Source organism: Trachurus trachurus, assembly GCF_905171665.1.
Source record: "Trachurus trachurus genome assembly, chromosome: 6".
In the NCBI taxonomy this organism is placed as follows: Eukaryota; Metazoa; Chordata; class Actinopteri; order Carangiformes; family Carangidae; genus Trachurus; species Trachurus trachurus.
In genome coordinates, this window is record NC_139897.1 from 7809690 (window position 1) to 7836108 (window position 26419).

Here is a 26419-nt window from a genome sequence, read left to right on the forward strand (position 1 = left end):
ATGTTTCCAAAGATTCATGCCATTGGCAGTAATTTGAACGTACGCTGACTAAAAAAAGTAACGTTATTTAGTCTCAGAACAAATATTTGTGTATTTCAGGTGTTTTGTCCAATGGAGGGACAGGGTCTAATTTGTGTCCGTTTAGGGTCCTTGATGTAAAATAGTTAGAGAACCACTGATAATAACCTACACATGTCCATCAACTAGTCAGAAAAAGCTGTTGTGTGGAGGGATACTGAGTGAGTCGGTTAGTTCCAGATAAACAGGGGGCGGGGTAATTAGTTACTTTTATAATGTAGTTATTCAGTTACTAACTCAGTTACTTTTTGGGGAAAGTAACTATAACTAATTACTTTTTTTTTTTTTTTTAAGTAAGGTGCCCAACACTGCTAACAACATCCTCCCTGTTCCCGGAGTTTTCCATAATAACACTTTGTGAAATGTCCATCATCAGGAAGTTCCACAAGAAGCTGGGCCAGCAGGCGTGGCTGGTGGCCGCCATCACAGTGACCGAGTTCCTCATAGTGCTCAAGTACGACCCCAACACCATCATGCTGCCCATCCCCTTCTTCATCATGCAGTGCTGGTTGTTAGGGATCCTCCTCATCTTCACCTGGACACTGTGGCGGTTTTTCATCCGGTAAGAAGCGGGCAGGGGTATGTCAGACTAAATTATAGACAAACTCAGGGCTCCAGACTAACAGACTAGACTCATTTCCTTTTCATTCATGATCCTCACACACATTGGCCAGATTCTTTTGAGTCGCCAGTGTATGTATAAAAAAAAAAAAAGAGCAAATTTTACTGGTTGCAAATGCACAAAATTCACTTGCAGTGTCTCAAAATGTAGGGGCAGTCTGGAGCCCTGCAAACAAATCATCTACAAATACTTGAAAGATGCAAGATGTGAAGGCCTACAACAGATTTCTGTCAGCTGTGTCAGCACAAACTGTGCAGACGCGTGCACAAGCTTGTCTGTTCTCTGACGGAGGGAAACACAGCAGCACTAAGCAAAGACAGGAAGAGGTGATGAAGCTAAAAGTAAAGGAGTCAAACAACACATTGAGCTGCACTCATGTGACACTTCAGCAGTTGAACAAACAAGAGCAGTCGGTCTCCTGATGATTTTGTTTTTCCTCATGACATCATGCAACGATATGATTCTGGTTTCTTTCTTTGTTTCTTTCTTTTTTTGTTTCGATTTACCTTGAGTTGAGCAGTGTTCCTGTGAAACATAGCCCTGCCCCAGCATGTTAAGCTTCTTCTCGTCTGTTTTCTCCCCCTCCTCGCCTCTCCCCATCCTCCCTCCCTCTTCCTTCCCTCTTCTCCTAAACCTCCCACCCCTTCCTGCTCATGCTCAGCAGTAATGTCCATGTCCAGTGAGGTAGGTATAGGAGAGAGAGGCGTCTGGCCTCGTCCACGCCCTCCTGTCAGCTGTGTTGTATCATGTGTTGTTCACCGTTTGGATCCATAATGAGATTGAGAAGATCTTTGGGATCCTCCTGACAGCACAGATCCATCCCCTGCATGCCATCTTTTTTTTCTCTCTTTCCTGTTGTGAACGTATCATCTTCATGTTTTAGTTCGTCCCCTCACACCATTTTTCTTCTCGGCTGCAGTAGTCAGCTCCTGCTCACAGCGTACAAGTGATACACAGGATACACAACACACTTATTGAATGAAACACGGGAAGTGTTTGCTCACCACACACACACACACAATGTGCCAGCCCCTTTCAACCCAACTGTCCGTCATCTAATGAGAGCCAATCACCTCCCTCCAGCCATACTCTAACTAAAGCATGCCGTGTCACTCAGACCTGGGTTAGATCATATTTGCAGATCACATCCACGGTTTGTTTAAATTGTCTATGCATAGGAGCATTTTAGACATTTTATTTAATATACCATAATATACTTGACAGTCTCCAAGCAGAGTTTCTATATAACTCTATTGTTATTTATTATTCTCTGTTTTTATTAGTGTCATAGCCACAGAAACAAAATTTTGTTCATACAGTACATCCACTGCAAGGTGTACATTTTTTTGAACGACAAATAAAACACAAAGACATGGAAAATAATAATCTGCAAATACAGTTTGACCCAGTTGGACGAGCTCAGGTTTGTCATATCCCTCTACTTAATTCAGTCCAAATGCTATAGAATCAGACCCCAGTTAGCATCATGATGCTGTTTCACTTAAAGTCCCTGTAAACTTGTCGTCTGCATCTTTAAATATCTACCCGTGGCTTAAGAAGGGAAACTCTGAGTTAAAAACATGTCAATCAGTAAGGTAGCACAGAATAATTTGATCTGTGTGGTCTGGTCAGGTTTGACTAACAGGGACTGAACAACCGACCTGATGATGTCACCTTTTCTCATCTGAGCCTCATCGACTTCAAACCAGGAGAAAAAAAAAACAACCTGAAAACAACTAACTAATCTAACTTTGGCAGAAAATTCCAGGCAGGAGCCAAAATAAGAGTCTGAAGTTCTGGTGCTCCACCACACTGTGACTGACTGTCACACTGGCAGATCACCAGGATCTAATGTGTTCTGTCACCACATGAGACTTTTTATATATTTATTGAGCGGTGTTGATAAATTTTCCCTCAATTTAATCCACAATATCTATCTTAAAGGAATAGTTCAACATTTTGGCATTTTGGCCCATTGCCGTAATCCCTATAGTTTTAGGAGTCGGTTCATTACCTTTAATAGTTGGTGCAAGCTGTTTTTAGATCGGCGGAGCAGAGCCGTGAGCTGCTCAGAGCTACGCTACGGAGGCTAATGGATTTTCTTGGTTTCCCTCATCAAACTCATCAAATACACAATTCAACAACTCCAAAACGCTGTTGTGCATAAGTTGTGACCTGCACATTCACCACACTATGAGATAATAACAAAACGTAATGGAGTTGTTTTCGAGGTAAATTCATGCAAAATTGCTGATGCGCGTTCCCGTCTGGGACAGTTTTTCAGCAAGCAGTCTCTGCATTTACCTCTAAAACAACTCTGTCTCGTAACGTTCCATTATTATCTCATAGCGTGGTGAATGTGCAGGTCACAACTTGTCCACCAGAGTGTTTTGGAGTTGTTGGATTGTGTATTTGATGAGTTTGATGAGAGAAACCAAGAAATCCCATTAGCCTCGGTAGCGTAACTCTGAGCAGCTCAAGGCTCTGATCCACCGTTCTAAAAATAGCTTGCACCGACAATTAAAGACTATGAATTGAAACTCAAGCTCTCTATCATTGTATTATATATATCATTAATTATATAAAGTCTGAACCAAAGTTCAGCCCCTCCTCCATTTCCAGTAGTTTCTGAAACACAACTGTGCCTCATTCAGCACGAGGAGCATTTCCCTCAATGTCCTGAAACTGAAAAGATGTTTGAAGACTTCTATAAGTGTCTTTCCTCATTTGATGAGGGGACGTTGTCTTTCGCTAACAAACACTCTGGCAGTACGGTCAAGATCACGTTGGAGGTTTTGAGGAAGGCCGACTCTGTGACCAAGAGAGGAACAGAATCCAGCTGAGTGCCTTTCTGTCAGTATTAATAGCCTGACCGTTTCCCTCTGATCCTCTCACAGTGACATCACGCTCCGCTACAAGGAGACCCGGCGACGGAACAAACAGGAAGTCCCCGCCGACCGGGAGCGACCCCTGGGGAACGGCAGCACGGCCACCCCCTCCGGCCGCAGCAAACTGAACGGCAGCTCGGAGACGCTGCGGCAGAGGAAGTCCTGAGAGAGGGAGAGGGGGGTTTGGGGGGGGGCGTGTCGGAGGATAACAGGACAAGGTTTGATGGGGGGGGGGGCAAGAAGAATGAAGGAGAATTGTGACACAATGACACGTCGAGACAACTAATGGACACGTGGGGGGGGGGGGGGGGGGGGTGTAGACTGTTCTTGTGCCTACATGAACCAAGTAGGGGGGTGGAAGGGGCAATTTTCATTCGGTGCATTGTCTAGTTATTGTCATACTACAGGGATTTACCTCATTCTATTTTTAAAGAGCATATGGAGGATTGTACACATTACAAGATTCATGTTTGTTGTTATTTATACATGGCGGGTGATGAGGGGCGGGGGGTGGGGGGGGGGGGGGGAGAAAAAGCTGGAACAAAGAGAGGTGGATGAGTGGAGGAGAGTGTGGAGCAGCAGGTTCCTTTTTCTCAGCTGCGCTCTGTTGACGAGAGACGAGCGTCAGGAACACGTCCGCCGCTGTAAATAAAGCTTCGCTCCGAGAAAAAAGGCGAGCGTCGGGGGAGCAGGGAACGACTGATCTGGAATCCGTTCGTTGTCCACTGCTGCGCGGTTTTCAGTATCGATCAGACTTCAGCTCAGAAATTCAGCTCAGGCTTTACTGACACATTTCAGTTTTGTTCACTTTAAAGAGATCGGTATTCTCTTTTCTTCACTTTGGTTCCAGATGTTTTCATATGTTATTCACATGTGGGAGACAATGTTTTCATTCACACTTATTGGGGGGGGGTGTACCTGCTGGGCCTCCCTCAGTCAGAGGAGAGAGGGAGAGGGAAAGTGGCCAAAGCCGTTCTCTCCTCTCATCCTCTGTTCTTGAAAAGGACAAGTTTGTAAAAAATAAATAATAGTAATAATAAAAGAAAGATATCAAGCTGTACCATACTCTAGGTATTTGACTGCTGACACTATAATACAGGATCTATGAGCTTTAGATTGGGTGGTGTTTTGTAGCTGTTTCGTTGTCACTGTTATTAACACTAGGTTGTAGATGAGGTACTGAGAAACCTGCAGCGCTCCGATGAACAGATCCACGACAATCACAGCCATGTCGGCTCAAATGTTGTTTTTTTTCAGTTAACTCTCAGATTTTAGTTTTTTTTTTAAATCTCATGTTCTGCGGTGCCTGAATTAGCCGAATAAAACTGAGAAGCAACTTTCCACTGAGGAGGAGAATGGATGGTTTTACTGTGGGGTGAGTTGTGCTTAGGTTTTTGGGGAAGAAGACCGACCTCTCCAGCTCTGTGGGAAGGGGGGAGGGATGCCATATTGCACATGCAATCAGCCAAAGCTTAAGTCTCATTCTTGCTAAAGCCATAAATGCCACCCAGACACACTCGAGCTCTGCTCTAACCGCTCTCAAACCTCATTTCTGTTCCTTTTTAATCTCAACTGAGTTCCAAAGCCATCAGGGTCAGTCAGACACATCAGCAAACCAAGTTGTAATGTCAGGAACAGGAACTGACACCTGGAGGTCAGTCAGGGTGTTGAAACCAAATTTACCTGGACAGTGAAAGGGATGTCAAAAATCGGAGACCCCCTAACTCCTTTGTTTCTGTAACACTGGGCGTCTCTGATGTTAAACTTTATTAGTGTCAAAGTTAATGTAGAGCTTAGACCATTAGACGATTAATCAATCTGTCAGTTACCAGAAAATTCATCAACAAATATTTTGATAATCACTAAAATGTTTCAATGATTTTTTTTTTTTCAACCAAATGTTCTGTGTGACAGGGAAGTGGATTCAACCACCCATCAGACAAAACAAAGAATTTGAGGACAACAAATTGAAAAAATGTTAATGTTTTTTTTTTTAACTATTTTGTGACACTTTACCGACAAATGGAGATAAATCAAAGCTGTTGGGTTCAGTCTTAAACCTTGTATAAAAAAAAAAAAAAGAATCCAATATGCTCAAACTGATAATAATAATAACAACCCTTTGCGTTTCAGTCTTTTCGGTCTATTCGCTGTTTCCAGAAGAGCTTCAGTGTTTGTCCTCTTCAGGTCTCGTGGCTGTCAGAGAGTCGGCTGTAAACCTCTGTGTTTAACTCATCGTGTCCCAGTGGCGACATTCGACATAGCTGCTGGCAAAGTAGATGACATCCGTGAACCTAGCTCCAAAATCTTCCTGTTGTAAACTAGGCTGGTGTTTTCAAAATACTATCGTCATTTTCTTGTGAATGTAAATCCAGCAGAATCTGCTGTTCAACTGAGAGGGCCTGCTCATTGTCCATCAGTTCGTTTTGTTTTTTTGACCACAGACACTAAGCTGAAGCTTGTTGGTCTTTTATCCCACGCTCAATCCAGGCTCTAACTGTTAACTACATTTTGACCCTCTCTTTTGAATGGCAGACACTGCTGGGCAAATTAAAATAAAAAAAAAACAACCTGAAAACCTTTAGCTGATATTTCAAACTTTGTACGTGTTATTCTGTGCTGTGCTGATTCAGTTGCTTGAGAACTTGATAGAAGTTCAGAAAGTGTTCATGCCTTGGAGTGGTTGAAGTGCTGTGGTTTGAAATCACTGTAGATTTACACCAACCCGGGTCATGAATTTGCACATCAGCTTTGAAATCCAATTCAGAGACTGAACTCATGAGTGAGCTGATGAACGAGACAGGAACTGGCCAAAAAATCAATAAAAAAAACAAAAAAAACCAACAGGACCATTTTCCTCTGGTGTGTTCGAGGGTTCGGTGTAGTTTCACTTGCAGCCACATGGGGGCAGTAGATGTTTGGTTACACTCTGCCCTGTGCTCTCGTCTCCTTGACGATAATCATTGTCAACTTGCTGTAAGCCATTTTCAACTTGGTTTGTGTAAATGTGAACATGTTAAATAAACTGAAATATGCTGCTGCACCACAGAATTTTATAAAGTTTTCAATAAAATCTGATGAAAACCTGGATCCAGCTCTGTCTCATTTTTTTTTAAACATTTGCATCACATAGGAAAGTATCAGTTTGGGCTTTTCAACAGCATCCTTGGTCTGGCTTTTTTTAGTTCAGTTTATTTCGGTCCATTCAACAGAACATACACATTCAATTTGGATTTCTATATCAAGTAGGGCCGAAAAGCCATAGGCTGAAGCCGCAGCTTATTTTGCCTACCCTATTTAGATGAAAGAAAGTTGCACAATAGAACACGATAACGAGATAGCAGTTTTAAACACTGGTTAACTATATTGAAAACAATAAATAAGATTAATCTAAGCAAGAATCTTACAAATGTTCAGGTTTATATTGAACCTCCAAGTGGCCTGACTCAGGGTCCCATATAGGAAATGCAGAAAAACCTGAACCATGAGCCTTCAGAAATTCTTACAGTATAGCTTACTGTGAATAGCCTACTGTTTTTTTTTCCTCTTAATGCACTTTTAACCAAATGTTCATTTAATTCATAAGGGAAGCAAGTTATTGCTAATACTGGGCACTTTTTTGTTTTTTATGCACTTTGATTGGTGCCTGGATTTAGATATATCTATTGTTTTGATCGATTATTTCAAAAGTGTTTCCACTACCTCAGTTTCTGTTGCTTTTTTCATTGTTTTTATACACTTTTTGAAGTGCCTGTGTCAAATGTGACCAGTATTTAAAGGGAAACAATGATTAAACATAACTTATTTTTCGTTATACATAATTAGGGTTAGTTTAAAACCACAGGCTGCTGATAAATGGCCCAGATACATTTCTTGGTTTGAAAATCTGTCCCTGCTCTGTAGTGTAGTGTGTCATCATGCAGATGAGATCATCATGAAACCAGTTGTGTTTGCCTCCACTTTGAAGTTGAGCAACAGGAACTTCAGCTCTTTCTTCTCGACAGTGATACGCAAACAAAAGCTGCTCATCAAGTTGTGCTCTGGTGAGAGGTCACCGCTTCACTTCAGGAGCTGCTTGTTTTTCCATACACCTTCTGGTTCAGGCGGTAGAGCCGGTTGCTCACCGACTGTTACAATAGTGAGTGTTTAGTGGTTCAACCCCCAGTTTAGTGGGGCAGATAAGCAATATAATTGTGCGTTTTAATGACTAAAGCATGAAACTTTCAGCATTTCATCTACATACCCCAAGGTTTAATTTCAGACGTGGAACCACTTTGGTGGCTGACCTTTAGGGGTCTTTAGGGGTCTCTTTCCACATTATTCCATTATTCTCCATTGGAAACCTATGGAAATCTGGGAAGTAAATCATTACCAATAAATTTCTTCACCATTGTGTTTAGGAAGGTGTGTAATATCATGTAATAAAATGTTGACATTCAACTCCAGTGGGGAAACCCCCTAAAAAACTACTCAAAATCGGGGTACCGTAACCAGATTTTGCGAAAATTCCGAAATGTTAAATTTGGCCTAAAGTAACTTGTGAGGGGTCAAACTAGGGGTTTTTCATGATTCTGAGTTGATCGCAAACATTCGTTTTACACCCAAAGCATTCCTTGGTGGAGAAAAACAACCACACCCACTTTTCCTGCTCATCGGAACCCCCACCACCACCAATAGAATGTATTACAGAGAAGCCATTCCTTAGCATGGCAGAGGCTGTGTCACATATTACTACTAAATACTCAATAATATAACTTAACTTCTAGCCTTTTTTCAGGACATTATACAGACCCTCCAGGATTTTGTGATGTCATGATTGCAACTATTAATGCAAATTCATTTATGAATTCTTTGGCCTTGCCACTGCAACTTTTCTGCAAATTTACTGTCATAAACCGCTGTGGTCACAATGTTTCCATTACATGTTTTTTTGCGTGTCTATGTTTTTATTACTAGTTATTGTTTTCATATAACATTAAGTTTTATGCAGATTGGGAGTGAGAGAGAAGGAAAGACATCAGGTGCACACCAGATTTCACATACCAGTAAAAACTGAAACATACACACACCCTTCTCACTATTGGGTAGCCTACATGTAAATTAAAAGGTTGCTTTCTTATTTTTTATTATTTTTTTAAATAAATTTAGCGACATCACAAAATCCTGGAGGGTCTGTATAATGTCCTACAAGAAAAAAGGCTAGAATATAAGTTATATTATTGAGTATTTAGTAGTAATATGTGACACAGCCTCTGCCATGCTAAGGAATGGCTTCTCTGCAATACATTCTATTGGTGGTGGTGGGGGTTCCGATGAGCAGGAAAAGTGGGTGTGGCTGTTTTTCTCCACCAAGGAATGCTTTGGGTGTAAAACGAATGTTTGCGATCAACTCAGAATCATGAAAAACCCCTAGTTTGACCCCTCACAAGTTACTTTAGGCCAAATTTAACATTTCGGAATTTTCGCAAAATCTGGTTACGGTACCCCAATTTTGAGTAGTTTTTTAGGGGGTTTCCCACTGGAGTTGAATGTCAACATTTTATTACATGATATTACACACCTTCCTAAACACAATGGTGAAGAAATGTATTGGTAATGATTTACTTCCCAGATTTCCATAGGTTTCCAATGGAGAATAATGGAATAATGTGGAAAGAGACCCCTAAAGACCCCTAAAGGTCAGCCACCAAAGTGGTTCCACGTCTGAAATTAAACCTTGGGGTATGTAGATGAAATGCTGAAAGTTTCATGCTTTAGTCATTAAAACGCACAATTCCTTCCATATATGAGCATATCTGCCCCACTAGTTCCATCTGTCCACATGTCAGCAGCCCTAAGACAGCAAAGCCCAAACTTTCCTCTAGTGGTCTTTGAAATATTGCAAAGTGCTTTGTTCAGTAATCTGGCACTTTAAAGGTTTATTTAAAATAAAATAAAAAAGCTAATAGGCTAGAATATAATTCAGTGTATATAAAGATAAAGTAATGACAAAACTATTTACTTTGGTTTTAAAAATGTCAGATGTTTCTAGAAATTACTTTTTGCTCTCAAACTAAATTAACCTTTTCAGGACCATGTCCAAATGATATAATTCATGAGACAACAGCCTCATAAACAGCTCTCTTCATATAGACCAATCACTTTCTGAATGGAATATCAGATATTCTCTCAGTGCCTGACACATGAACTAACCTGCGTCACTGAGTTAATGGCAGAATGTTTCCAGTGAGGAGTTAACAGAGGCCTGTTAATAAGAAGTCGAGCAGTGAAGTCCCACTTGTCTTTTATTGCATAGTTCAACTGGTTCTCTTACAACCAGCTCCTTTAAATACACATTAAACCGATCAGAACAATCTTTGCATAGCCAAGTAAACTGCAATAAACCCCAGAATGAAAATAGATTTCAACGTGTAGTGACTGTCTGGGGTTTATTGTTACATAAATATTGTAGCTCTCACACATCTCTGCTTGAGCTGCATTCATCATTTCAGTCAAAACACATTCTGGACTCCCTGAAGCAGCTGGAGTGGATTTAAAGATCCCCTCCAAAAGGTTTTTCTTTTTTAGAAAATACAATTGCGACAAACACAAAGCAGTGCATAGAAGGTACTCAAAAGCTCTGAGCGTAGAATGCATAGTGAAGTACAGAGGAGTCAAAGAGGAATCATTTCAATTTCCAAAAAATATATATGATATCAAATTTTAAAGATTTAGAGACTGACTCTTTAGAATATAATTTATGCCTGAGATCTTCCTTTACCTCTGAATGTACCACAGCCTCTTCGGTTTGAGGTTTCAAAACATCAGTCTCATGTTCTTTGGTGGTTTGATGGTAAGGCACCAATGCAAAATTGTGCAAAATAGTCAATATGTGCTTAGTATCATCCCACAAATGAACACATTTTAAAAGGGATGTTAAAGATCTCAAAAATCAAAGCTAAAAATGCACATTAACAAAATAATTTGCAAAGAGTATAAAAACTGATAATAAAAAGACGAAATGCACCACATCAGTAACTAGGGGATTAGTTTTGCAGTAAGGACACTGGTTAGTGACAGGTTTATGATCCAGTAGCTGCCTATTTCTTTGTATGCGACCTTCAGAAGCTGGTATGTGTGGAGTATATGTACAAAATAGGCTTTGTGTTTCTAAGATCGGACCAGTTTGAAGCCCTGGCCGGTGTCCAGTATCGCCGGTGGAAACCAGTTGAGCTTGACCCTCTTGAGACATCGCAGGCAGACGCCGCAGATCCACAGCAGGTTGAGGCTGCCGCACCACAGCGCCAACTGGACGGCGGGGTAGGTGAGCCGGGGGAAGTACATGCTCCAGTGGTTGGTCAGGTCGCTTCCCGTGGGCAGGTGCAGCGCGTAGTCGCCCCAGTGTCTGGAGATGCCGTAGGCGGCCGAGACGGCCCGGCCGCGCTCCGACCACTGGATGCTGCTGTTCGTGTTGCAGTTGTACTCCACCCACTGGGAGGTGAAGTCCCCGAGCTGCGGCGGGTCCTGCAGCTCCACGTCCGCCGCCCGGGCGAGCGTGGCTCCCTGCACCGCCACGTACACGCCCTCCGCCTTCCTCACCTCCTTCACCCACGGCGACGAGTTGTCGCAGTCCAGCACCAGAATGAGGCGCGAGGAGAAGCTGCTGTTCTTCTCCCTCCACCACTCCAGGATGTGATCCAGGCGGAGAGTGTCTCCTCCTGATGGAGAACACACACACACACACAGCAGCACGTCACTGATTAAAAGTGTACGAGTGGAACGAGCTGCTGCTGCTGAGGACGGGATTTCAGATACATCAGCTACAATAATCATAGAGGGTATTGTCCGTATTAAATACACAAAAAGTCCTAATAGTAAAACAAAAAGAAGGCAACATTAAACATAATCACACAATCATGTGAGAGAGAAGAAATATGAGAAATATTTATAGATGGCAGATATTCCTTATCTGTCTCTTATTGGCCAAACATGAGGAACTGTGTTGTCACACTTCCTGCTGAGGAACTGTTCCTCCCTGACCACAGCTCCACTCTCCACTCAACTGGACTGATCTTTAACCAGCTAACTGGAAGAAATTTCAGTTTAGCACGTTTAGTGTTAACTTAAAGGGAACTAGAAAATACATTTCCTGGGGAAGATGCATGTGAATGTTGAGGGCTGAACATTGCTGAAGCAAAGCTGAAAAAGCTGAAGCTACAGAAAAGCAGAACTTGTAAGATGAGACATGAATGTCTTTAAAAGAGGTAAAAGCAGGGGCGTCGTTTGGCTCGGTTGGTGCAGAGGGCGCCCCGTGTGCACCGGCTGTGGTCCTCGCTGCACCTATCAATTAAAAGGCAAAAATGCCCTAAAAAAATACTTATAAAAAAAGAGATAAAAGCAATAGAAATATAAAAGGGAAAGAAGAAAATGTTGAAAATCCTGCATTTTTATGATACCGCCTGCTATCCGGTTTGTAGAATCGATAATGCCAACTGTTTTTTGCTGGAGGATAACATTTGAAAATGAGGTGTGTGCCTGGGAAACATGGAGAGTGAGTTTACTGCATCTTTTCAGAGGTTCATGTGTCAGAGAAGCAGGACGCATGTTTATTAAAGAACAATGATGAAGCTGTAGACTTAAAGAACTTATGAGAATGAGCTTGATTTGCATGAGATGGTTGAAGAATGTCTGAATTGTTGAAGATTAGAGTAAAAAAAATGGAAACTACAGATAAAACTAGACCCTACTGATAACTACACCACTACAGCATGCAACCAAATAAAGAGACTTCAACCTCACATAGAAAACGTAGAGATACTTCATCACATCACAGCAACGCACCTAATAGATTATTATTTGCTGCAGATTATCTCATGGTGATTATTTTAGCATTTAAATGTCAGTTATTGACAGAAAAACGGCGCTCCTCCCACCTGACAGTGCCCACTCTCCCGTTCTGTGAGTGTGGCCGCTGTAGAAGATCACGTAGGTGTCGTGGCGAGGGCCGTCTGCCGTGCGGAGCTCCAGGAAGGATTTCATCTTGGCCTGCAGGGCCTCCAGAGTCACCCCGCTGGTGGAATAGTCACAGCCGAAGGTCTCGATCAGGTGGTGGGCGAAGAAACGCTGCACGTTGTTCAGCATGCCTGTGGAGCGTCTGTTCATTTCCTGCACCTGGTCCGGAGGCAGCAGCATGGGCTGACCGTCAGGGCTGCAGGACACACAAAAACAGAGGGATTTTAACAAGCTCCCTTCAGCTGTAGAGACATCACTTCTTGACTAATGTCATGGTCAAGTCACACAGCCAAGTTTAAGATGGCTCGTAATTGCATCGTGCTTTCCTTAATGATTTTGCACCTGCAATCAGATACACGCTGACTTTTTTGTTTTAAAAAATCCTTATATGGGCAGAGATTGTAACCTCCCCAATGTGACCCAAGGTTACGCTCTTTTGTCCATTTGATAGATCATTATAGAGTTAAAGGACAATTCCGAGCAAATTCAACTCTGGGCTGTATTTTCCTAACATTTTAGGTCTAAAAGAAGGAATCTGAAGATTTTCTGTTTAATTGCTGCTGTTTTTCCACTCAAACATGCAACGAGAAGTTTGTTTACTTCAAGCAAGGCAAGAGTTGATATTCCTATGTTTATGACACAAACGGGAGCTTCCGACTGCACGTAAACACACCGAGCGTGTCAACTTGGGTCTCGCGCGAGACTCCGCAAAACAAAACAACAACCCCGAGTAGAACCGCGTCGTGCTAGTGGAAAAGGACCGTAAATAATAACCCTAAAGTGTTTAAATCTGCTCGGTTTATGAATTAACATATATAACGGTATTATAGGGCGGGGGACTACACAGTACCTGCAGTAGTTGGTGGGGATGACCACTGCGTAGCCCACACAAGTTCCTCCCAGACTGTTCCCGAGCTCGTGGAAAAGTCCATGGAACAGACACTCCAATGGCAGGACGAGCAGGAACATGCTCACAAAGATGCTGCTGGAGGCCTGAATAGCACATGTACAACTCAGTTACACACTGGTTAGGACTTGAATTTATGAGAAGATAAATAATATGAAAATTATACAGCACAAATATACAAGTTGCCCATACCTGCCAGCAAAAAGCAGCAAGAGCCACGGTTGTCACTAGTGTGAAGAGAACCAGCCGTTCGGAGATGAGGCAGAAGTGTCTCATGCCTTTGGAGGCCATGATCTTGTCCAGCCCGTTGACCCCTGACCCCTGGAACAGGCACAGCCTCTGGCAGTCGCTGAGCTTGGTGTGGAAGCCCCACACGCTGATCACGAACACCAGGTGGCAGACGGACCAGAAGAGCACGCACACCGCGAAGCCGGGGATCATGAGGTACCACTGGTCCAGGTCCGTCAGCTTCCGGGAGGCCAGGGCGACGAAGGCCACCTCCACCGCCAGCAGAGGCAGCAGGGACAGCCGGCGCCACAGGCCCCTCCACACCAGGAAGGGCTGCCAGCGCTCCGTCACCGACAGGCCGCTGAAGTAGACGTCCAGCAGCGGGTCGCAGATGAGCTGGCTGAAGAAGCAGGCCAGGGCGAACGGGTTGGTGGTGACGCTCAGGGACTTGAAGAACAGCACCCCGGTGATGACGGCGAAGCACGCCAGGTTGGGAAGAGCCAGGACCGCCTTCATCCGGAGGGCCACCATGACCGTGGCCAGCGCCACCACCAGCACCATCACGCTCAGCGACTTCTGGATGAGCAGCGCCGTGCTGGCGACAGCGAAGCCCGCCAGCTCCAGCCGCTCCGCCGAGGTGAGGAAGGCCGGGCGGTACCTGGAACAACAACCACATGGTACGGGCGTTATTTTAATAATGAAAATATCTGTATTCCTAATGCAGGTTATACTGGAACAATATAGAGCGCCTTGCATAAGTATTCAGACCCCTTGAACTTTTCCACATTTTGTCATGTTACAACCACAAACTTAAAGGGATAGTTCAACATATTGGCAAATTGGCCCATTGCCATAATCCCTATAGTTTTAGGAGTAGGTTTGTTACATTTAATTGTCGGTGCAAGATGTTTTTAGAACGGCGGAGCAGAGCTGGTCAGAACCACGCTACGGAGGCAAATGGGATTTCTTGGTTTCCCTCATCAAACTCATCAAATACACAATCCAACAACTCCAAAACGCTCTGGTGGACAAGTTGTGACCTGCACATTCACCACACTATGAGATAATAACTGAACGTTACGAGACAGAGTTGTTTTCGAGGCAAATGCAGAGACTGCTTGCCGAGAAACTGCCCCTGACAGGAATGGCATCAGCTGTTTTGCATGAATTTACCTTGAAAACAACTCTGTCTCGTGAAGTTCTGTTATGACCTCATAGCGTGGCGAATGTGCAGGTCACAACTTGTCCAAGAGAGCATTTTGGAGTTGTTGGATTGTGTATTTGATGAGTTTGATGAGGGAAACCAATAAATCCCATTAGCCTCTGTAGCGTAGCTCTGAGCAGCTCGTGGCTCTGCTCCGCCATTCTAAAAATAGCTTACACCTACAAATAAAGGTAACAAACCTGCTATGACTATAGCGATTATGGCAATGGGCCAATTTGCCAAAAATGTTGAACTATCCCTTTAAATAATAACTTTCAGAAATGACATGTGAAAAAGATATATTATGTTCACATCAAGATATCTCAATATCCTCCACATGTTAAGTGAACTATTAGATGTTGGTTGGCTACAACATCGGGAGTCTCATCAGAATAAAATATTGTAGTTCTGTAAACTCAGACAGTCACTTCATCTCAGATAGTTTTGTATCTAGTTTCACTTGGGAATGAAACACAAATGCATTCTGCAAAAGTTGCAAATTTAGGCTGTTCATCTCCCTTGACTAAAGCATTGACACTAGAAGAAATGAACATCAAAAGAGCAGCCACATAGGATGCATTCAGCCAGGTACCGAGTGCAGGACAGGTCACCCATGTTGAGACTAAAAAGCTGGTTACCTGGTGCAGCCCAGCAGCCTCTCCAGCAGAGCCCACAGCGTCCTCAGGGTCACGCTGGCCAGCAGCATGTAGTTGGCCGCCCGCTCCTTCACGTCGTCCTGCAGGCCGGGGCTCTGGAACAAGCAGAGCAGCCCCAGCAGGAAGCCGAGCCACAGGTGGAGGAGGCTGAGGCTCATCCTCTCCATGCCCCAGTAGTAGTGCAGCACGCCGGCGACCCCCAGGACCAACACAGCCATCACGAAGACGACGAGCAGGCTGGAGTCCGCGGTCCGCTCCCAGCGGGCGTACAGCCCCAGGCACAGCGCGAGCAGCAGGTTGAGACCGGACAGGTAGCCCAGCCACCGGACCGACGACCACATGCTCACCTCTCCGTTCACCTCCTCCAGCCGGGTCATCGCTGCGTGGAGGCAGTGGCTCACACAGTAGCGTAGAAAACGACACATGTTGATATGAAAAAGACTGCCCCCCAAAACACAGGCACTTTGTGAGTTACGGTCGGGTTAGCGCCGGGTTTGACATTTGAAATCCCGCGACACCGGCACAAAGTGGAGCTGACTTGGTTGAGTGGTTAGCTTAGCTACCGTTAGCTATCGGCGCTGCATCCTGCACCGGTCAACGTCAGCAACGTCAACATTTACATCTTGAAGGTGGTTGTTTCTCGTTGTTTTTCACCTGGTGTCTGGTGCGGTTTCCAAGCCGGTGATACGAAACGTCCGGAAAGCAGCTGTCAGGACAGTCAGAGACATATCAGTTCAAAAAGTTTGTCACGTCAAAAGTTTTGAGTCAGATGACAGTCGCCATGACACTACCTCCGACTACGGCCAGCGCCGAGGGTCAAACATGTTAAGCAAACGCCTTTTTTCTTCATTTTTCTTTTCTTTTTTTAAAGCTGACACAAAAGTATAAAAAAATAAACGGAGATATAACCATGAAACTTCCCGAGTTTATTACTTACATAAAGACAATTATTTTATGTTTAAATATGTAAATGAAGCATTATGTAGCCTACTAAATATGGGCTTATTTGCATACTTTGCCAGAACAGAAATCTGAACATTGGATAAAGCTACTTTTTAAATTCTTGTTTTATTTTGTTGACATTAGAGTCAAAAGATTTTACAGAGAGGATTTTGGATATCTCTTTTTTATCACTCCATATACGAGAAAATACTGTCACCAGCTCTAAAAAAAACTTGCCATGTTTTTAGGAATAAGATGTTGTATAAATATATATATCAACAAACCCCACTGTAGAATATAGAAAGGAATAAAACTGGAAGAGATTTCTAGCTCAGAGTATAAGGAAAAACTCATTTTGGGAAAAGGACCTTTAAAGATTTGTATTGTAAAATTCCATAAATTGTTACTGTCAATGATTCTTTTACAATTTGTTGCTGATACAATAGTGTCTCGCCTTAAAGAAAGCATATACATTTGATATATTATTATAAAGTTAAGAGTGTTTGTCGTGCATTTTAATCAAAATGTTTCTCTGACTGAAGGAGTGACTTCCCCACTCTTGAGGAAAAAAAAGAAAAAAAAGAGAACATGGGTACATAACCTCTGTGCCTAAACGGCCTAAGGGCCTTCTAGGGTAGTTATAGTACACTGACCTTACCTATGTACCCATTTGTGTGTGTGTGTGTGTGTGTGTATCACACTTTACTGATGATTTTAATTTTCAATACATCTAAAGGACAGTCAATCAATGACCTTGATTATTTGAATATGCAAAAATATCGGCACAACCCACACACCCACAAAAAAAAAAGCTCAGACTCTTTTCGTTTACATTCATTTATAAAAGAGAAATACAACCATACTATAAGCACACATTGTTCTGCATTGTTGAAAACGTTGATAATGAAGATGAACCATCTCATGCAAATGGGCCAAAAGAAACACTGGAAGACAAATGCACCAATCAGTCACAAAACATGCTTCTTCAGAGGCTGAGTATGTATGATATTGTTTTTTTTTGTTTTTTTTCTGTTCAAACAAAGGAGATAACAGCAGAGAGATGTGCATTACTGGAAAATGATATGGGAATGGCAACAACACACTGCATTAAACACTGGAAATGTTTGTTGTTAACTGGATAGTCTGTATGTACTGTCAGGCCAAAGAAGCTGGATATCTTCTGTGAAAGGTATGAATTTCACTTCCTCCAAGGTCATGAAAAGTCTGCTTGCAACGTAAATGTGAACAAAGAAGGCACCTTAAGACTCACTGATGTTATGGGCTCATCGTATCGGTTGTAAAATTGTCATCATAGGAAAATAATTACTTTTTGTGACACCCTTTGAGATCAATGATAAAGTGCCACAGACAAAAAAAGAAAAAAAAAAGAAAGAGGAAAAACAAAAACACACATCAAGTAAATTCAGTCCTTCATTCACACTCACAAATCCAGCCACACCCACACATTTGGCCTGCTCCGGAACAGGCAGGAACACACACTGACATTTCACCTGGTAGTGTCTTTAGCTAAAAACCTCCCCCTGCAGGATACACTATCCTCACATCTGGTCTTCCTCGCTATTGCTAAAATCTACAATATCTCACCTGTATGACAAAACAGTAAATTAGTGCAAATCTCTTTTGTCGAGGTGAATTTTTCTGTCTCGTATCTGGATTTTTTTTTTTGGCGGCAGAGTATTTTTTTAACTGTATTTTTCACAAAGTTACAAAATTGTGTCAAAGGATACTGGTGCTGTAAGGTCCATCTGATATGGGTCACTGACTTGCAGTGTTGTACCATTTCTCTGCTTGAGAAAAAAAAAATGCGCTGGAATTCTAACAGAAGGGATTCATTATTATTATTATTATTATTATTATTATTATTTTCTGTGAGGACAACGAGAGGAGGAAAAAAAAAAGTGTAATACCTACTTTGAAACACTCGTACCTTGTTACACAATGAGTAAACACAGTTACAGTTTCACATTAGTAAACCTAGTAATACTCCTACCGTATGGTTCTGAAAATGTTTTAAAATGCTACAAATACCACTTTCTTGTAAAAGATACACAATTCATTCATAAGGATGCCAAGTTAAAATGGCATTGCCACACTTTACACTGGACAACACCAATGTTTTTTGACTGTTGAGAATATATATTTCAAAACAATGAACGTTTTTCTTTTTTTTTTTGTCTTGGAAAACTAAATGCACATCAAGAATTTTCAGAAAGTCTAGCTGCATGACTGTGACAGAAGCAAGCGTACCAAGTCCAGTCATTTTCATCTCGGTCTCTCCAGTGCAATCAAAACTCCTATCAGACTGCTCGATTTGCTGTATTTGGCTTTTAAACTAAGCAGCCTGCCACACTAGCTTATTTAAATAGAGACTGAGTACAGAATGTAGACAAGCTGACTTTTTGTTATTGAGAGCTGATTGGAAGATGGGAAGGAAATTAAGGAGCGGGGAGTTAAGGTATCTTAAGGGAGTTCACTTTCCAACTCTTAAAAAACCTAGCTATTTATCAAAATATATCCATCTTAGTGTGTGTGTGTATGTGTATATATGTGTGCGTGTATGTGTGTGCACTCACGTAGGAGTGCGGATATGAGAAAATAATCTGTAAACTTCTCTCTTTCACACTGTGCAAACTGCATTGTTTTAAAGGAGAGGGAGAGAGGAGGGGGAGAAGGTGGAGAAAAATGCAGCAGGTTAAATTTTGGCAGCGCAGCAGTTGAAGGGGAGGTGACAGTTACGGGATGGGAGGGAGTGAGGGTGGGAGAAGGGGAGGAAGGGGGGTAGCTGGTGTAGCCTAGCTCTGAAGCAGGATGGGGTCCTCCAGCTCGTGGAAGCCCGGCACCGAGCTGCTCTGGCTCTCTCCGGAATCTGAATCGTAGGGCGTGTCAGGCAGCTCCATGAAGCTCCAAGCCAGCTGGTCATCCTCAAACTCGGAGCGCGCCTGCACGGGCACGTCGGCACAGTCTTCCTCCTCGTTGGAGTGGAAGTCCTGAGGGATGTAGAGCATCTCGGGGTAGTTGCGGGACACCAGGTCGCTGGTGGTGGCCAGGGACACCTTGCGGAAGGCGATGAGATGCATGTGGGAGTGCTTGACGTATTTGTAGCGCTTGAAGCCCAGCGACTCCACCGCCACGCGCCAGCTGCGCATCATGAGGGCGTGGCGGTTCTGGTGGGACGAGTCGGGCGTGATGATGAGCAGCAGGCCGTGCAGCTCCAGCAGCTCGTGCGCCTTCTTGCAGCAGATCCAGCGCTGGTACGGCGACGGGAAGTAGGAGAGGAGGAGCGAGAAGACCACCACGTGGAAGAGCTGGGCGGGCAGCGCGTCGATGGGGTTGTGGAGCTGGCGGAGGAAGGCCTCGACCGCGTCGCCCGCCAGCTGGAGAGGCTGCTGGAGCTGGAGGTTGAGGAAGTCGCACTTGTACACGCTCTGCATGAGAGAGAGAGGAGGCAACGACACGGCATGAGGAACACGGTTCAAATGTGATTTTTAAAAAACACATACCAGTGTAACTCCAAACATTTAGTTTCACTTCTTGCAGCTGCAGAATGTGAAGCGCTCTTTGTTCTGCTTTCTGCTGAATTTGTTCACAGACTCCTTAACCACAGCGCTGGTACTCCTGCATGAGTCACTTCTGGTGTTGCTTTTCCTCTGTAATGCCAGCATCGAGACACTGCATGCATTTTTATTTGTGTCTACAAGATTCATAAACACAATGTCAAAAAAAAAAAAAAGTATCGACGAGCACTCGTACCTCAACTGCAGGCACTATGTCAATACCAACGGTGAGGAATTCATCAAACTTCAAGAAAGGGTTGAAGCAGCTTCCCACGTCAAGAAGACGCATTTTCCCCAGCTGGGATATGGAACTGTAACACAAATGTAGGAGTGTCAACTACAGCAAAACATCCCAACATCACACACATGAAAAAAACTTATAGGCAAATGCATATGGATATTATATGTTAGAGTTGACTGAATTTCCCTCTGCCACATGTTACAGAAAGTCTGCTTTAGAATAAAAAAGACTCTCATTTAAGTGATCAGGAATAATACTGATTTTCTGTCAGTAACAATGTATCAGTGAGTGCAGACCACATTAACTTATTTTAAAAGGCATTTAAAATGGAAGCTATAAATAGGTGGATTAGAAATGCAGCGCTCATGAGATAATGTTGTGCAGCTGATAATGATGCTAACTGATCGGACCATGTTGCTATTCAACATTTTTTGGGGATTTCTTTTTTTTTTTAGTATATTTTTGGGGCTTTTTCCCTTTAATTGATAGCGCAGTGAAGAGAGACAGGAAATGGGGAGGCAGAGAGAGAGGGGGAATGACACGCTGCGCAACAATGGGTTGGGATTCGATACAGGACCGGCTGCAGTGAGGACTATAACCTCTGTATATGGGGTGCCTTCTCTACCGACTGAGCAAAATGACACACTTTTTTGGACTTTTAGTAATTTAAAAAAGAGACTATAGCTGAACTGTAGAATTTGAAGTGGTCTTACATAAAGGCTTTTAACATAAGTAATGTATTTTTCTCACTGCTCCTCTTCTGTCCCGAGGGAGGACTGTTCAAACTTTATATTATATATTTCTTGGCAGCAAGACTTTAATACTAGCAAAAAATAAAAAATAAACATACATTTTGCCTTCACTGGCTTTGTGGGCCTTTGAAATCTTATCTGTAGCAAAGTGGTATTAGGCAATTGTGAAAATTCATCTAATGTCAATTTCTCTAGATTTGCAATGGAACCACTATTTAAGAATGGCATACATTTGCACAAGTGCACATATTACAATGAAACAATACAGTGTTCATTTTCGGTGTATTATTAACTTTAAGAACAGTGTACTATACAGACCAGTGCAAAGTGTTTGCTTGTTTACAATTTGTATAAAACTGGGACATACATTCCAGGATCTATACACTTATGGCAGGTAAATGTAGAAACACTAACAGTCTGACTCACCTGGGTATGGTGTTGTACGGTTGGGCACTTACAGACGCTGCAGTCAAACCCAGTCCAAGCATGGCACTCTTCTTATCTTTTTCTAACATTCTTTTCATCCCACCATCCAAATAATACTCCTGGCAGACACTGTGGAAGTGGAATCAAAACATTACATAAACCTCCGTGTGAAAGTGAGAACGGCCGCACACTTAAGCACATCCTATCCTACAGCTCCGGATGAGTCAGATCTCACGGTGACGAGGTCTTGAACCCCGAGGTCGGCGGCCCGTACCTGCGACACCAGTCGATGCGTCCCTCTCCTTCGCAGTTTTTGGTCCAGTGGTTGTCTGCGAGGTTCTTCATGGCGAGGGCGTACTCGCTCAGTGTCTGCTCATCCTCACAGTGCTCGCGCCAGATCTTGTCAAAGTCGCCCACTGAGGGGGAAACAACAGTAAAAATGGGAGAGAATTATTCAACAAAAAAATTAAACTAGAGCTCACAACTAACAAAGTTAGCTCAAGAAACTGGTCCGAGTTTTCTCCTCTGCTTGTCTGACAAGTCCACAACAAGTAGCAAACATTCACAACCTACTTGCCAACTTTGGTCACCAAAACATGACTGTGCTCCTCTGGGGGGAAAAAAAATACTGCTACATGTTGACTCCAGAACAGAAGTGGCTCTCTTTCAGTAAAAAAAAAAGAAAAAAAAATCACCCTCTTACAGCCAAGGTAATAATAACGTCCACAAAAATACCCCCCAGCACATCTCCACAGCAGTGTCAGAAGTTTACGGCCTGGGGCAAAGGCAAACACACTGATAGGGGAGAAATCCCATGACCGCAAGGAGAAGGTCTTTATCAGATTTACAGAAATGAAAGGACAACAGGAGGAGGAGTGGTGGTAAACAGCAACGCTCCGAGAGCATGACCGAGGACTGTGATTCAATGCCAAGCCTCCTGGATCATGCTTTACTTATTAACCAATCATGAGGTCTGTTAGCAGGACAGCCTCTCTCTGCCATCTCCAAAACAAACAGCCAGTCTCTCTCTTTCTCTGAATATTTCCTGATTTAACACGGACGTCAAGCTTGCCATTGCTGTGGTGTTTTTCAGGGCGGACGAGTGAGGCAGAGCCCGGCAGCAAACCTTTACCTCTTCTAGTGCGTCTTTAGTGCTTGTCGCATGACTGATAACAGACAATGTGGCTGCATGTGCTGCAGCTGCAAGAGCCTGGTGACTGGAAAGGAGAGAGAAGTTTCGCCTGTGCCATTTACTTTGAGATCAGAGAAACTTTTTGACTGCTTGATTCAGAGGCGGTAAATGAAACAAAGCAGTCAGGCATTCAAGCAGGTTACAATCAAGTTATGGTCCGTGTGGCTTTTATACCTGCTTAGTTAAAATTAAAACAATTCTGTGTTGTGCTAAAATTACAAGAGAGAGATGAACTAATGCCAAGTTGTCTTTTGTCAAGATAAAGATTGTTTGCACCTGCTGTGGATTTGTTTTTCGGTCTTGCCCTCCCACACAGGCTTCGGTAGAACTGTGCCTTTCCTCAGAAAGAGAAAACCAGAGACAACAACAGCACTAAGCCTCTGTGTGGGTACTGTATTGTGACAAGTTTTTCAATCCAGGCCACTTCAGCATTCGGTGGTTGGCACAAAAAAAAAAATACAAAACAGTCTGTGAGTCTGCTGGAATAAACCCCACAGTCCGTGCTGTATAGAAAATGTCCAGCTTCTCCTTCTGAGAGCGACGGAGAGAGAGACAATCAGATATTATTTGTCGGTGTGCTGATGAGTTGTGAAAGGGGTTTTCCAAACTTCCCATTTTTACATGATTCCTCTCCAGACTGACTCATAATAGGAAACTAGACAAAGACGAGTCGTTTTGGACATGAGCAATCAATCGCTTTACCTTCTGTTGGCAGCGTGGACACTCTCACTGACATGATGCCAGACTTCTTGCCTTACAGTTGCATGTCTCGGAAAATAAACACTAGGAACAACAGTTGATGGGGTTGGGCTATCTACTGACATAACAAATAAAAAAGAAAATCTTTGTTCTCAATTGACAATCGTTGGTGGTGCTGCAAATCAATGAGCAAGTACTTCTTAACTTAGAACCGTCAGGTAGTTAGGCTATTTCACTGGATTAAACAGACAAACACTATGTCTATGTCTATCAAATGTCTCTTGGATTTTCTACAAATGGTACTACATTGTTGGGCCCTGGTTCGAATCCCGAATCAGGTGGCCCTTTGCTGCATGTCATTCCCCCTCCCTCTGCCTCCCCATTTCTTGTCTCTCTCAACAATCCTATCAATGAAAGGCAAAAAAATATACTTAAAATAAATAAATATATACATACACACACTACATTATGAAATAGGCTACATGTCCCATACCACTAGGATATCTTCACCATATATCTGCACTTACAGTAAGAAATGTGATCTGTTGGATCATGCCTTGTTTTGATTGATCCCAGTATTTAGAAGCTAATATGGTTTTAAAAGTTGCACTAAGTGTTTGCTCAGTCCACACACTTATTGGCAATAGAGAGGCAATAGAAGTCCATTCATTGTCAACAGACAGGCTCTCATTAGTAAAGCCATAAAAAGTCTATGTCGGCGGCTCACGCAGGTTTTAGAAGACAGAGAATCCATGTTTACAGTAGAGACATGTGATTAGAAACAGCAGCAGCTTTTGCAGCCCATGTAATGTTACTGATAAGTAGCTTTAAAGGCCTTGCTTGCTGAATGTAACCCTCAGTGCTGTCGACTGCAGGCTGCCTCCACAGCAGACAGACAGCCGGCCCCGGCCTCTCACCGACACCGTCCGCCAGCAGGGTTAGCGACACGGACCACTAATGTTGGTAGCGTTAAAGTTAGCGGAAAGGATATAATTCGGTGTTTTTTCAGCTAACGCTCAGAGTTAGCCCCTTGGCTGCAGGGCCACAGACAAACAGAGGGGCCCACAGAGGCTGCTGCTGCTTACCCTCTCTGTATTTCCTGCGCAGTTTTCTGTGGACGTTTTTGACGACCCCTGACAACTTCTCCTGCTCCCTCTTGCACGGTGCTCCGTCGGGAATGGGCATGTAGAACAGCTCCTGGTGGTTTTCCGTCTCCCCTGTCTCGACATTGTCCCTGGGGTCCATAGCACCGCACCGCCGATGCTGCCTGCCTCCGCCAGTTGCTTCCCCCTTTTCCAAGCTGCAACCCGACCGGCGAACCGGCGCACCGGCCAACAACACGCGCGCTCATTGGTGGGCTTTGACAAGCACGCCGAAGAACTGACAGCCCGTCGTCCAATCACAGGCCTGGAAGCGTACCTGAAGTCTGGAGGGGGGCGTGGTGGAGCGTTTCAGTGCATCTCGTAAATTCGAGTACTCCTGAAGTTATGTCTCAACCACCGCATGACATGACAGAAAACCGTGTTTTCTTCATTTATGTCGGAAATAATTACGCAAACAGTTGTTTGATGTGCTAGGAATTTCAACACATGCTACTGATTTCTCTATTTCTTTCGGATTTTAACCGCTGATTGGGATATTATTTATTTTAAATTAAATTACTAAACATAGCCTAATTATTTATTTAGGCCTATTTGCACAGCCAAACGACACTATACGGTAAATGGTGTCTAATATTACTTTTTTATTATTTTATGAAACACAACCTAGAACAACAACATGCTCATACTAGTGTGTGGTTCAGCTTACAGTGATTTGGCACAGACCCGCTCCATAGAAAAGACCTTTGGCTAACTGCCTCAGCAAGGTAATCTGATTAGGCCCAGAAATGAGTTATAGTCAAGACAAGTCAATTTCATTTATATAGTGCCAATTCACAACATAAGTTGTGTCAAGGCACTTCACAAAAAGAGAAAGTAGGTCATAGCCCTCAATTTTGATCACCTAACCCTGTGTGCATGTCTTGATCTGGATTGTAAGAGGAAGCTGGAGAACCTGGAGAGGACCAACACTGGCACAGGGAGAGTATGTAAACTCGACCTAGAAAGGCCCAATTGGGACCGGGAATTAAAACGAGATTGACTCCCGTCAGGTTTAATATATTTAAAGTTTAATTATGTTCAGTTGTACAGTAGTGAAATTATGATCATATGCAAAACATAAAATAAATCCCAGGTTCCTAAATTGCATTTGTCCTTAAAGTGTAATTCAGTGAAATAAGGAGCAGTATGGTTGCATAAAGCACTGTTTTCCAGACTGAAGTTATACATTCTTTTAAATCCCTTGACAGAGTATAACCATTACTCCCTCCCCAAAAATAACATGCAGCACATGACAGCTAACTGCGCTGTTTATTTTACCGCAGATATCACTGTGATACTGTCATGGACGGGATGTAATTACACCATACAACTATTTCAGTGTTAGATGATATTAATGGAGCAACATCATGTGAGGTCTCACATTAAATCTACTAGTCATAACCAGGAAACAAAGTGATATAAGCCTGCTCAAGTGTAATGTATGTCATTGTTTTCTATTGCTGATCTATCTTTATTGTAGGCTATTCATTTGAATTCCATTCCTCTACATTGTGGTTCAGATCACAAATCATCCATTTCCCTATGTGAATGTTTCATTGAATAAACAAGAAATGTTATTTATAGGCCTTCTATATCCATGAAGACAACACTACTACATATTTGTAGAATACTTCCTGACTTCCAAGGCTTACTCAAACGTTTGATTTACCTCTACACTTGAATGATAAATGTCCCATGAGGTCAGACTGGCATAGTATAGTAATGAAGACAGGTCAGCAAGCTAACTGCTGTTTGTTGTTGTTGTAATGGCTATTAACACTCCAGTCATGATCAGAATATGTAGTCCAGGGGTCAGCCAACATGATCTGGTGATACGTGGCCAAGATTAATAATTATTGTTCACATGGATTTTATT

At 43.0% G+C, this 26419-nt stretch overlaps 3 protein-coding genes across 7 annotated transcripts in view; 1 reads left to right on the forward strand and 2 right to left on the reverse strand.

Annotated features, from left to right (window-relative positions):
- Window positions 1–6676, forward strand: part of ptdss2 (phosphatidylserine synthase 2) — a 31184-nt gene extending 24508 nt beyond the window's left edge. For all 4 annotated transcript variants that reach the window (XM_083974006.1, XM_083974005.1, XM_083974008.1 and 1 more), the window contains exons 12-13: window positions 455–640; window positions 3598–6676. In XM_083974006.1, the coding sequence (XP_083830132.1) occupies window positions 455–640; window positions 3598–3754 (343 nt within the window). In that variant the 3' untranslated portion in view covers window positions 3755–6676. The remainder of the gene's footprint in view (window positions 1–454; window positions 641–3597) is intronic.
- Window positions 6677–9884: 3208 nt separating this feature from the next.
- tmem168b (transmembrane protein 168b) lies at window positions 9885–16349 on the reverse strand. Its single transcript, XM_083972964.1, has 5 exons — window positions 15557–16349; window positions 13679–14372; window positions 13430–13572; window positions 12501–12775; window positions 9885–11285 (listed from the first exon to the last, which is right to left on the reverse strand). The coding sequence occupies exons 1-5, from the start codon at window positions 15997–15999 to the stop codon at window positions 10738–10740; spliced, it is 2103 nt and encodes a 700-aa protein (XP_083829090.1). The 5' UTR covers window positions 16000–16349; the 3' UTR covers window positions 9885–10737.
- A 1002-nt stretch (window positions 16350–17351) lies between these two features.
- samtor (S-adenosylmethionine sensor upstream of mTORC1) lies at window positions 17352–24700 on the reverse strand. 2 transcript variants are annotated; one of them, XM_083973216.1, is made up of 5 exons: window positions 24487–24700; window positions 21785–21926; window positions 21511–21639; window positions 20288–20402; window positions 17352–19962 (listed from the first exon to the last, which is right to left on the reverse strand). In XM_083973216.1, the coding sequence occupies exons 1-5, from the start codon at window positions 24644–24646 to the stop codon at window positions 19330–19332; spliced, it is 1179 nt and encodes a 392-aa protein (XP_083829342.1). In that variant the 5' UTR covers window positions 24647–24700; the 3' UTR covers window positions 17352–19329. The 2 variants fall into 2 exon arrangements, with proteins under 2 accessions (XP_083829342.1, XP_083829343.1); XM_083973217.1 differs by lacking the exon at window positions 24487–24700 and adding an exon at window positions 22084–22498.
- Between the last annotated feature and the right edge of the window lie 1719 nt (window positions 24701–26419).